Here is a 12,892-nt window from a genome sequence, read left to right on the forward strand (position 1 = left end):
CCCCTTCCGTGATAAATTCCGGACCTTTCGCTTCCCGAAAACTCCATCAAAACAGTCTTCAGTCGCATCGAAAATCCACCGTTCTTACCGAGGATTCGCATTCGCCCTTTACCCCCTAATTTGACTTCCAGAATGCAACACGGCATTCCACTACTGCCCGGAATCCCTGATCGAGTATCTCTGTCACCTTCACTCCCACCCTCGCCCATTGTCCTCCCACCTATCCACTGAATCGAATTCCGCACCTCAACGCTTACCAGTATTTTATTTCCCTCGATATTTCGCTTTGACCTTGTTTTTTATCCTCGTTTTATTCTTCACTGTTTCAAGTAATTAGTAAATTTTGGAGGTCAGAGAGGAAAAAATTGAGCAAAATATTTATTCATTTAATTATTTACTACCGAACGGCGCTAGATTATTTTATACTATTCTGTTTCTCTTCATTTCCGTCTTCACAATTAGATTAATTTAATTTTATACATTTTTATTATATATTTTTTTCCTTAATTCACATGTTACAACATTGAATAAAGAGGAATTATGTTAAAGATCAATAAAAACTTTTTTTTGTAATCAAAAGAAACCACACAAAAGAAAAATCATTCGAAAGCTCATTCGGGTAATATCAAAATTTCTCCATGTATTCTTGAAAATTTTTTTAATCGATTTTTTTCTGAATAATGAAAGAATACTCATAAAGTCAATTCCTATCCTTGTCTTTTGATAGAATGAAGAAATGACAGAAATGAAGAATCGGAGCTTAAAGATTTTATCGGATTGTAATTATGTTAATTAGTTATTTATTCATTGATTTATTCATTTATTTAACTATCTTTTTATTTACTTATTTATTACCGTCAATATATAGGGATTTAGAATGTCGCAAAGGAGGAAGAGCAGAAGGGAAATAAAAAGGATACAACGTAATATCTATTTCCCATTTCGTATTTATTTTCCTCAATATCTCAATATCTGGTTTTATTTGTATTTTCCCTCGGTTATTTCACATGTCTAGTAAGCCCAAGAGGACGAAGAAGACTAAAATAACGGAATACTTATTAATTTCCTCTTTCTCCCTTATTTTCCTCAACAGGTTGTTTTATTTTCGTTCCCTTCACTATTTCTCGTATTTAGTAAATTTCAGAGATCGCAAAGAAAAAAAAATGACGCGGAATATTGATTTATTTTCATCAATATTTCGGGCTATTTCTGTTTTTTTTATTACTCCGTTCAGAAAGTTCAAGTGGAGGAAGAGGAGAAGTGAAGGGAGTACGAGGACTAAATATTTGTGTAAAACATGTATTTATTTTAATCAATATTTCGTTCTATTTTCGTTTCTGCTACTGTTATAAGTTTTTGTGAACATTCAGAAAGAAAAATAGACAAACAAGGGACATATAACGAAATATCTATTCGTTTCCCTTTTCTCATCATTTCCCTCAAGATATCTCGTTTTATTTGTATTTTTCCTTCATCATTTCCTGTGGCATGCAAATTGCTTTAGAAACAAATATTTATTTATTTCAGTTGAGATTGCGTTCTAATTTCGTTTCCTTCACTATTCCAATATTCAAGAATTCAAGAGTGAGAAGAGAAGTGGAAGGAATAGGAGAACAAATTTATTTAGAACATTCATTTCCTTCAATCAATATTCGTTTCATTTTTGTTCCCTCTACTATCCCAATGTCTTTGAGTATTCAAGAAGGAGAATATGTGTATTTCCCTTTTCTCATAATTTCCCTCAAGATCGCTTTTTTTACTTGTATTTTTCCTTCATAATTTCCTATGGCATGGAAATTGCTTTAGAAACAAATATTTATTTATTTCAGTTAAGATTGCGTTCTAATTTCGTTTCCTTCACTATTCCAATATTCAAGAATTCAACAGAGAGAAGAGAAGCGGAGGGAACAGGAGAGCAAATTTATTTAGAGCATATCTATTTACTTCAATCAATATTCATTTCATTTGTGTTCCTTCTACTATCCCAATGTCATTGAATATTCAAGAAGGAGAATACGTGTATTACCCTTTTCTCATCATTTTCCTCAAGATAGATTGTTTTATCTGTATTTTTCCTTCATTATTTCCTATGGCCTGCAAATTTGTTTATAAACAAATATTTATTTATTCCAGTTAAGATTGCGTTCTAATTTCGTTTCCTTCACTATTCCAATGTTCAAGAATTCAAGCGGGAGAAGAGAAGTGGAACATGAGAAAAAATTTATTTAGAAGATTTATTTACTTGATTCAATATTCGTTTTATTTTTATTCCCTCCACTGTCCTAATTTCTTTGAATATTCAAGAAGAAGAGAAAAAATAAAAGGGTACAGCGAATCATCTATTCGCTTCCCTTTTCTTATTATTCTCCTCAAGATATCTCGGCTCATTTATATTTTTCCTTCATTATTAGGTCGGACAGGACTAGAATGAAACGAAATATTTATTTATTCCAGTTAATATTTCGTTCTACTTTTGTTTATTTCACTAGTCCAAGGGTTTAAAGAATTCATGAGGGGCGAGAAGCGAAGTGGAAGGCGTAGGAAAATGAAAAATGAATTTAGAACATAATATTTAGTGATTTGGATCAATATTTCGTGCGACTTTTGTTTCCTTCGTCATTTCAAGGGTTCAGGGACAATTTTTCTGGGGCTACAAAATAATTTTTGCAAGTGTGCAAGTTGTGACTCGTTTATGGTCCACACTTGTTAGCACATGAATTTTTCTATAAAATTTTTCTCAGTGTGTTCACACCGAAAAACAATGTCGATTTTTGGTGATGTCGTCTTATTTCAAAGTCTCCACAATGTTTTGGGGTAGTTGTCAACAAAATGTCGATATTTGTGTCTGTGTGCGGCGCAATCGTATCCTCTACAATTACTAGAACCCATGGGTGGACTTTAATAGGAATTTCTATCCGTTTATCGGTGCGAATGCTGTCGGTTCGTAATCGTTTCATTCTACTTTGAACCAACGCAGCCAAACGGGGTGCGAGTGGAGCTGGCGAACCCTAGGTCTGATTTCATATGCTCTCACCTGTTCAAGAAATTCGAGGGGAGGAGAAGAATACAACGGAATGTTCAGTCCCCTCTTGTTATTTATGTCCCTCAATATTTTCCTCGGTTTTTATAAAATTTGAAGGGAAGAGGGAGAGCATGAAGTGTTTATCCAAACCGAAATATTTATGCTTGTTTCCTCGCTATTTCACGTGTTTAAAAAATTCAAGTAGAGGAGAATAAAGTGGAATATTCATTCATATAATATTATTTACTGCCTTCAACATTGAGTTTTATTATTTAGTTTTATTTTAGTGGAGGAGGAGAATAAAGCGGAATAGAAATTCATCTACTGTCATTTATTGCCTGCAATATGTAGGTTTAGTCTCTTGTTTTCATTTATTGGTACAAACTCTGCCGGCTCGTAATCGTTTCGATCTACTTGAACCAATGCACCCAAACAGGGTGCGAATGGAGCTGGCGAACGCTAGTTCTGATTTCATATGCTTTCAACTATTCAAAAATTCGAGGGGAGGAGAAAATTACAACGGAATGTTCAGTCCCCTCTTGTTATTTATGTCTCTCAATATTTTTCTCCGTTTTTGGAAGATTGAAGGGGAAGAGGGAGAGGATAGAATGTTTATTTAAAAAGAAAGATTTACGGTTATTTTCTCGCTCTTCCAAGTGTTTGAAAAATTCAAGTAGAGGAGAATAAAGCGGAATATCTATTCCCCTAATATTGTTTATTGCCTTCAATATTTAGTTTTATCCCCTTGTTTTCATTTATTGGTACAAACTCTCCCGAGCGGAGCTGGTGAACCCTAATTCTGATTTCATTCCTAATACGCTTTCACGTGTTCAAAAGTCCCGGGAGAGGAGGCGAATACAACTAAACGTTCAGTCCCCTCTCGTTATTTATGTCCCTCAATATTTTTCCGTTTTTAGAAGATTCAAGTGGACGAGGGAGAGGACAAAGTGTTTGTTCAAAAAGATATTTATGCTGGAGGAGAATAAAACGGAATATCCATTCGTCTCCCTATCGTTATTTATTGCCTTGAATCTTTAGCTTTATCCCCGTTTTCCTTTCTATCTCACGTCTTCGGAAATTTTTAATTATGAATTTTAACAGGAGTTTCTCTCCGTTCATTGATACGAACTCTGCCGGCTCGCAATCATTTCTATCTACTTTGAACCAACGCACTTTGAAAAATTCAGATTTTATGGATTTTCATAAAAATTTCATTCCGTTAATTTCTATTTTGATAGGCATTTCTCTACGAACCAACGCACTCAAACGGAATGCGAGCATTGCTGGCTACAACGGAATGTTCACTTCCCTTTTCTTATTTATGTCCCTCAATATTTTCCACCGTTTTTAGAAGCTTCAAGGGGTAGAGAGAGGATAAAGTGTTTATCCAAAAAGAAACATTAATGCTTGTTTCCTCGCCATTGCACGTGTTTAAAAAATTCAAGTGGAGGAGCATAAAGTGCAATTTCCCTTCATCTATTGTTATTTATTGCCTTTAATATTTAGTTTCATCCCCGTTTCTGAACTACCGCACGTCTTTGAAAAATTCAGATTCTATGGATTTTCATAAACATTTCTTTCCGTTAATTTCTATTTTGATAGGAATTTCTCTACGAACCAACGCACTCAAACGGAATGCGAGCATTGCTGGCTACAACGGAATGTTCACTTCCCTTTTCTTATTTATGTCCCTCAATATTTTCCACCGTTTTTAGAAGCTTCAAGGGGTAGAGAGAGGATAAAGTGTTTATCCAAAAAGAAATATTAATGCTTGTTTCCTCGCCATTGCACGTGTTCAAAAAATTCAAGTGGAGGAGGAGAATAAAGCGAAATATCCATTCACCTCCCTATTGTTATTTATTGCCTTCGATATTTCGTTTTATTCCCGTTGCCCTCCCTCCCCACGTCTTCGGAAAATTTCGTCCGAGGAGGAGAAACAGAATAACCCCGGGAGGCGCATATTTCATTCCAGCGTATTCTCCCGCATACATTGCTACCCAGCAAGAGAATCAGCGTAATCGATCGATAAGACAAAAAGAACAAGAAAAGCCCGGAAGAATGCATGAGTCAGGGGAGGGAGAAAATTCTGCGGGGTTTTAGCACTTGTGTGGGTGGGTCTGGCAGTTGTGGTAGTTGGCCCCGATGATACGGGTATTTACCATTCGCTGAGTCGATCGAAGCGTGCAAAAAGCTCGTTTAGAATCTTGACGAGCTCGCTGGCGCTGTAGGTTGATGAGATGGCGGTGAAACCGACGATATCAGCGTAGAGGATGGAGACGTTCTCGTGTCTCGACATGTAGATCTTTTTGAATTGGGTGTCCATCGAGGCGCCCAGGTCCTGGCGCATTTTCACTGCCACGTGCTCGGGGAGAACACTCAGGAGCAGGCGCTCCTGCTCCGCTGATTGCTCCTCGATTACTAGCTGCGCTTGGAGACATTGACGGGTCTCCAGGAAGGCGCGACGCTGCTGGTACTCCGCTAGGGAGTAACTCGAAGCACCCAGGACTGCTGCTGCCAGCGATAGGGATCCTGTTATCGCCTAGAAGTGAAAATTTTTAAATTATTTTCCACTGGTTTTTACGCTGCACTGAGAGAGAAAATTTCTTTTGACACATGGAGAGAAATTTTTGGTAAAAATTATCCTACCGTCCTATAAGAGTGTATCATGAGTCATCTTTCCCTCATTTCTGTCCCGAAATTTGAGTTTATTAAGAATTAAATTTAATTTTTAGGGAATAATTGAACTGAAAAATCAAGAATTTAAGAGAAAAAACGGAATGGAATTTCAAGTTTCTGTGAAAATTCAAGTACAAACGCATTTTTTAGCGGCAGGAAAAAGGAATTTCTAGAATTTACACGAATTTTCTAGTGGAAATGAATATTCACTTGGAATTCGAAGAATTTTTGAAGGATTTCCCTGAAAGCGGAATAGGAATTCAGAGAAATTTGGAACTGAAGGAAAAAATTCTCTAAATTTTCCTGATTTTTAATTACTTTCCTCGGAATAATTAAACTGAAATTTCCCTTCAAATTTCAGTGGAAATGTAACTCCTTAGAAATTATTAGAAAATTCTTAACAGTGTAGACCATATTTACTTGAGATAAATAAATTATTTTCAATGGCTTAAATCTCTGAAAGTTTGCCCTTCACGGAACCCGAATAACTTCTCATTTATCACTATCGTTCCGCGTTACATCATGAAAATATTACGAATAGAAACATTGGAAGTGCTTAAAAAAATCATGAAACCAATAAATACTTGAAGATTGACGATCCTTCTACGCGATTTGTGTGACTTCATCTGCGACAAAGTCATACTTAAATACAAAAATATTTCAAAGCATGAGAGCTTTTTCCCTGCAGAGTTATGATTCAGTCAATGCAGTTAGTTCTGGAACATAATGTTGATAATAAATTCCCGATGAATGATCGAACGACTCGACACGGTACATCCCATGAATGATTATTAATGAGTTCATCCCACGTATTTAATTAAATCCGGAAAATTACCGAGTAATCGAGTACGTAACATGCGTTATGCTCGTTACATCACACTGAGTTGGCTCGATATATACTCTATTTTAAACTAACCATTCACCATACTTCACTCGAGTGTAACTAACGAACTCTTGTGCACGTGTATGCCGGTTAGAGGCGTCATTTCGCTTCCGCGGCCGTCTCTGAAACGCTCGAACGGGCTGCTATCGAGTCGGATTAGTGGCGTTTCATTGACCAAAATTACCGGGAGGGAAAACACGTCAAGGGTCACAGCGGGATTTTTACCCTCGGTGGTGATAAATTCGGAGGTTTCACGTGTGAAAAAATTGAACGAAATATCCTACCGCGTTTGCTAGATGATTCCATTGGAAATTCCATTAGTTTTCTGTGGATTGATCAATAAGAACATTCAATAGCGGAATATTGAATGGCGGAAAGTCAATACAGGGAGAAAAATGTTGAGGAATAATTACTAGAAAAAGTCGAGTGATCGTGAAGTAAAATTCCAGTTTAGGGATTTTTTATTTAAGGATATCCAAGCTTTGGCTTTTTTTTCTCCATTGACATCGTTTTCTACTTGTGTAGTCGAATATCGGAGCTTTCGTTTGAGCCCCATTTAACTCTAAGTTTTCGGACATTTACAATGATTTTATTATTTAAACTTTGCATCGTTAGATAACATTTTAAAAATCTGAAAATAATTAGAAAATTTGCTTATGGAAAAAGATTGATGAAGTAATTTAAAAATTGCAATTTTGGAAAATAACGAACATTTTCTACAAATAATTTATAAACAATCAATTTTCCACCAAAAAAATCATTTGTTTGCCATTGTAACAAACTTATTCATATTGATAATTTTACCAAAAATCGATTTTACGCCTAAAAAATAAGATTTCCGAAAGTTTGAACAATTTTAATTATTTATTTATAAACAACAAATGTTGAAAAAAATAATAATTGTGCCCAACAGGTAATGTGAATGACACTGAATATTCATGATATAATTTAATTTAATTTAATTGACAACTTTGGTAATTGAAAATGATAGAATCTGATTTAGTTTTTCATGATTTATCCTGAAAAACTTGACGACTTTGTTTGTATGCAGGAAACCTTGAGGAAAATGCTCGATTAATTTTGAAGCTAGTGTGGTATTCGGGGGATTATTTTTCCAATCCAAATGTCGGGCAATATAATTGGACCATGAGACGAAACTCACAATTGAGAAACGAAAATTGTATAATTAACACTCATTTCGAATAAAAATCCTCGGATTACCACAATTGAATTCAATCTGTCAGTTTGACGAGGGGTTAATTCGACTGCATGATAGTTTGTTTTTTATATAGCAACTACCAGAGAAAATTATCAAAAAATTATCAGTTGAAAACCCTGTAGCTTGTACCACGTGATGTCGAATGGACCAATTATATTGCCCGGTATTTGGGTTGGAAAAATAATCAGGTAAAAAAATGAAAAACTACTGCGAAATATTCAAAAGCTAGGAGGAAATATCCGAAATAAAACTGTCGGGGAGCCTCAAATACTGCGCTCTGATTGGTCGAAATCCGATTGGGAAAAATAATCAATATAATAGACTCGTACCTCAGTAATTGGAATTCGCAAGGTTTTTGTGCGCAATTATTTTACGCATGTTTTATAAGTTCCGGAGAAAATTCTCACAGCGAAACTTCTCTCATCCTTCTACCCCCTCAATGAAAACACAATCACACCAAAAATAGTTGTCATCCCCGAAAAGGCTTAGTTCGTTCAATATCTATCCTAGACCCGAGAATTTTTGGATTCTATTCCTGAACCCAATAAATCCTCTATCGGATCCTAGCTCCCTTATTTCCCAGGGGTAAGTGACACCCGTGGATTAACGTCCAACTCCGGATTGTATTCTTATCCAAACTCCTCGATTCGGTTTACAAATTTGGGAGGGTGAGGGAAAAACAAGCGTCGAACGATTGTTCACATCAACAACAATTGTTAAAGTTTTATCAAAACTTTTGATACTTCTTTTCCATCTCTTGTTGTTCAAGGACACGAGAATAAAAGCATTTGAACTTTGGACTTTGTGTTGTGGGGAGTGTGGAAATCAGCAAAAGTGTCCAGGCTATTCATACTAAAAGAAAAAGGAAACCTCATTCATGTGAGACACCCTCAAAAAGCCGAGGCGGAAGTTTTCCACAACCAGAGAACAGTGAGTATGAATAAATGAGGGAAGAGGGAAATGGTAACAAAACTGAGGTTTGTAATCATTCTGTTCAAAGTTGAAGCAGCTTTTACCATTTTTCGCAATTTTGTTTTTTTTACATCGAGTTTAATAGTCCTCTGTTATAATGGAATAATTCTATTCTATATGAGTTCATTTTCAGGGTTTTAAAATAAAGAGGATAAATTTCGTGCAAACGTTGGCAATTTCCTAATTTGCGAATTTTCGATTTTTAGTTAGGAATGCTACACGGAGAGAAATTTTTGATAAAAATTATCCTACCGTTCTATAAAAATGTATCATGAGTCATCGTTTCCTCATTTCTATCCTGAAATTTAGTAAAAATTAATATATGATGATCAAATTTTATTCTACGTTAGAGAAATTTTATCCTGATGCACAATAAATTTTACCCTTCCAGTCCAATAATTTTTATGTAGATAACAACGAATATTCTAGAACGTTTGGTAAATTTTATCCCACCGGTACAGTAATTTTTACTCTACCGGCACAGTAATTTTTATTTTTATCAGGATAAAATTTCTCTAACGTAGAATAAAATTTGATCATCATATATTAATTTTTACTAAATTTCGGGATAGAAATGAGGAAACGATGACTCATGATACACTTTTATAGAACGGTAGGATAATTTTTATCAAAAATTTCTCTCCGTGTAGTCGTGATTTTAATAACTATTTTACTAGTCCTTTTTTTACAATGAAATGATTCTATTCTACATTAGTTAATATTGAGGTGCTTAAAATAAAGAGTATAAATTTCCTGCAACGATTGGCAATTTTCTAATTTACGAATTTGTGATTTTTTCTTAGGAATGCTAGTAGTGATTTTAATAACTATGTTACTAGTCATTTTTTTTACAATGAAATGATTCTATTCTACATGAGTTAATGCTGAGGTTTTTAAAATAAAGAGGATAAATTTCGCGCAAAGGTTGGCAATTTCCTAATTTGTGAATTTCTAATTTTTTCTTAGAAGTGCTAGAAGTGATTTTAACAACTATTTTACTCGTGATTTTTTTACAATGAAATGACTCTATTCTACATTAGTTAATGTGGAGGTTTTTAAAATAAAGAGTATAAATTTCGTGTAAAGGTTGGCAATTTCCTAATTTGCGAATTTCCGATTTAAAATAAAAATTAGGAAAATGTTTATTTTAGGAATTCTAGGAATGCTACTATTTTAGTAGCGATTTTTTTCACGGGATATTTATGAAAAATCTCATGAAATTTACACAATGAAAAATAAATATCACGGTATTTTTAGTTGATTGCAGTTAGATATAATTCAGTGTTTGAAAATTACGGTTGAAATTTCAAGTGAAAATGCTTGAAATTTTTAACAACGACAAAGTTGCGTGAAATTACTGTATGTTTCTTCAATGACGAAGCAGTTCATTTCTTGAATATTCATGTAATTCTCGATTTCCAGGTTGATAAGACACTCGAAAATGTTCAAAATTGGGAAAAGTCAGGTAATAACTTTTCTAGGTTCTTAATATATTAAAAATTCAATTGCATCTAGTGTTGAATTTTCGCAATGAGTTTGAAAATTCAAGCTTTTTGATAATTCAATTGAAATATCAATGATCGCTTAACAGGAAAACCCCAATTTTCTTGAATTTTCAAAATAAATGAGAAACTTAATGAACATTTTCCTTTGAATTAAATTCAAACTCACAACATTGAGAATTTCTAACAAAGTTGTGTAAATTTTCTAGTTGTGATATAAGCATGTATGCATGAGGGGAGAGGGAAACGGTAAAAAAACTGAGGTGTATTGTAATGGTTCTGCTTGAAGATGGAGCAGCTCTCGCCATTTTGACTTTTACATTGAATTTAATACTCCTCGATTGGAGTGGAATATTTCCATTCCACATGAGTTCATTTGAAAGTTTATGAAATAAAGAGAAGAGTTTTAAATTCCAGAAATTCATGCTCTGGTGTTCGAATTCCATTTCAGAATTTCATCGAGATTAATTTAGAATTGCAAGAGTTTTAATCTGTTTCATTTGTAGCATTCAGATTTTCTCTTGAAAGTCTAGTCGAACTCGTTCATTTGTGATTTTATTACACGGGATATCTATGAGAAATTTCACGAAAATTAAACAATGAAAAATCAAAATCACATTATTTTGAGTTAATTTCTACCATACACAATAATTTCTCTGTTTCTCTGTTTCTCTGTTTGCCCGTTAAATTTTAGAGTGCCTCAAATCCCTAAAAATTATAACTTTTCCTTAACTCTAAATACGCTAATTAACGTTTGATTGTTCTTCATAATTTTTTACATAATGATCAAGCCTAAATATATTCTTGAATTTTCAATAAATTAAAAACTTATCATAATTCCGCACTGACTATTCATAATCTCACAAAAAACTCAAATAGCTTGAGGAATTCTCATCTAAGTACTGTTCAAAACTTTTTAATTTCCTTGAATTTTTAAGATTTTTCTCCCTTAAAGGGAGACCACTATGAGTTTTAATGAGATTGCTCATGCATTGATGATTGACTATTGTATATTTCTAAAAATGAATAATTATTGCAAAAAAATTCATTATTTATTGTTGGTTTGCCCCGCAGACGCCTCGAAAATTAAAAATACTCTATCGTCTCCAATTTTTCAGCTGCAGAAGGTTTTTCTTAGCAAAATTTTTGAAAAAATGTACAACAACAATTACCAATTTTTTTTTGCAATTCGAATCCTACATAGCTAATTTCGTTTTATTTAATATAAAATTTTTCGCCATTCACGTAAAATAATCAGAAAAATTATCCCTTAAAATATTGAAAATATATTCTCGATTCGTTCAGCAACATTTTTCAGGCTATTTTACACGACTGATGCATTTTTTTACAAAAAAAAATAACGAGATTAACTGTGTAGGGATTGAATTTAAAAAGCCTAATTCATAATTGTTATTGCACACATTTTTTCAAAAATTTTGAGAAAAAAAAATCTCTTTGTCTCAAATACTGGAGGCCCTGCATTATTTTCAGTATTTTGAGCATTTGCGGGGTAAACGAAGAATAAACTGTGACGCGTACAAAGCAATTAATCCCACGTCGCAAAACAATCAATTTTTTTGCCCTAGTTATTCGTTTTTAGCCATACATAATCGCTCTTCAATGTATTCTTAATCTCACTCCAATAGCCCGCGGCTTTCAAAACTCCTAGTAGTCTCCCCTTAAGCCGCCTTCACTGTCCGTCTCCTGAAAATGACTAATCGAGTGCCTGAAATCACTTGTCTCCTCCATTTCCTCCCAAATCCACCTACCAGGACTTCGATCGGCGGCTGAAACGGATTCTTCCCAAGTCCGACCACCGCCACGACATAAGTAGTGACAGTCCCAAGGGCAAGTAACGCGCAAAGCAGTAGCCTCAGCGGTAGCGTAGCAAACAGTAGATAAACCATGAGTAAAAGCCACCCCAGACTATCCCTGGGTGTCACATCGGCCTTCAAAAAAAGTTGTGCCAGCAATTGCGCGAGTGTCAGGTGCCACGCCATGTGTGGCAGAGTGGACCAGAGTGTATCCCTGCCCCTCGTGCCCCTCTCCGCAAGGGCCAATAGTCCAAGATTCAACCCAAGAAACACCGCAACAACTCCCCGCGCCTGCAGCTCCGGCTCCGGTGACAGCAGCATGTAAATATCATACAGAATTGCGTACACTATAAAACAGTGAAGACCCCCGCGCTTCTGCTGCAAAGACGAGGAGCGATACAATCGCTCCAACTGGGGACACGAGAAACTCGTTTTGAAGAGATTCGACGGTCGTCCTGACTTCAGGTACGAATCCTCGTTCGGTATCATCAGTCTCTGTGACATGATTAACTGTCTTCCGAGATTATTATCAATCCCACCGTCACTTTCTACAATTTTTCTCTCTCTCTCCGTCACTCAGCACAAACGATAACGCTGGTTTAAATCCAGAGGCATTGTCAGTTGACCTTGGAACTCCCCTTTGCTGTCCTTTTCACTCCCTCGAGGGTTTATCAATCCAAAATTACACGCTCTGATACTGTAGAATTGTCGTTTCATCTTTCCTCCCATTTTCTTCGTATTTTCAGTGGGTGAACCGCAGATTCGGGGGGCAACTTCTTCGTTTTTTAATGCCACACTAATACC

General features: G+C 35.2%; 1 protein-coding gene across 1 annotated transcript in view; it reads right to left on the minus strand.

Annotated features, from left to right (window-relative positions):
* The window catches only part of LOC107048673 (adenylate cyclase type 3), a 26,370-nt gene extending 13,478 nt beyond the window's left edge, over positions 1 to 12,892 (minus strand). Inside the window, exons 1-2 of the mRNA XM_015271981.2 lie at positions 12,044 to 12,892; positions 5,182 to 5,561 (exon numbers count right to left, since the gene is read on the minus strand). Of these exons, the coding sequence (XP_015127467.1) occupies positions 5,182 to 5,561; positions 12,044 to 12,592 (929 nt within the window). The 5' untranslated portion in view covers positions 12,593 to 12,892. The remainder of the gene's footprint in view (positions 1 to 5,181; positions 5,562 to 12,043) is intronic.

The sequence above is a fragment of the Diachasma alloeum genome, unplaced genomic scaffold, assembly GCF_001412515.2.
Source record: "Diachasma alloeum isolate Michigan unplaced genomic scaffold, Dall2.0 Dall_scaffold_00195, whole genome shotgun sequence".
Lineage (NCBI taxonomy): Eukaryota > Metazoa > Arthropoda > Insecta > Hymenoptera > Braconidae > Diachasma > Diachasma alloeum.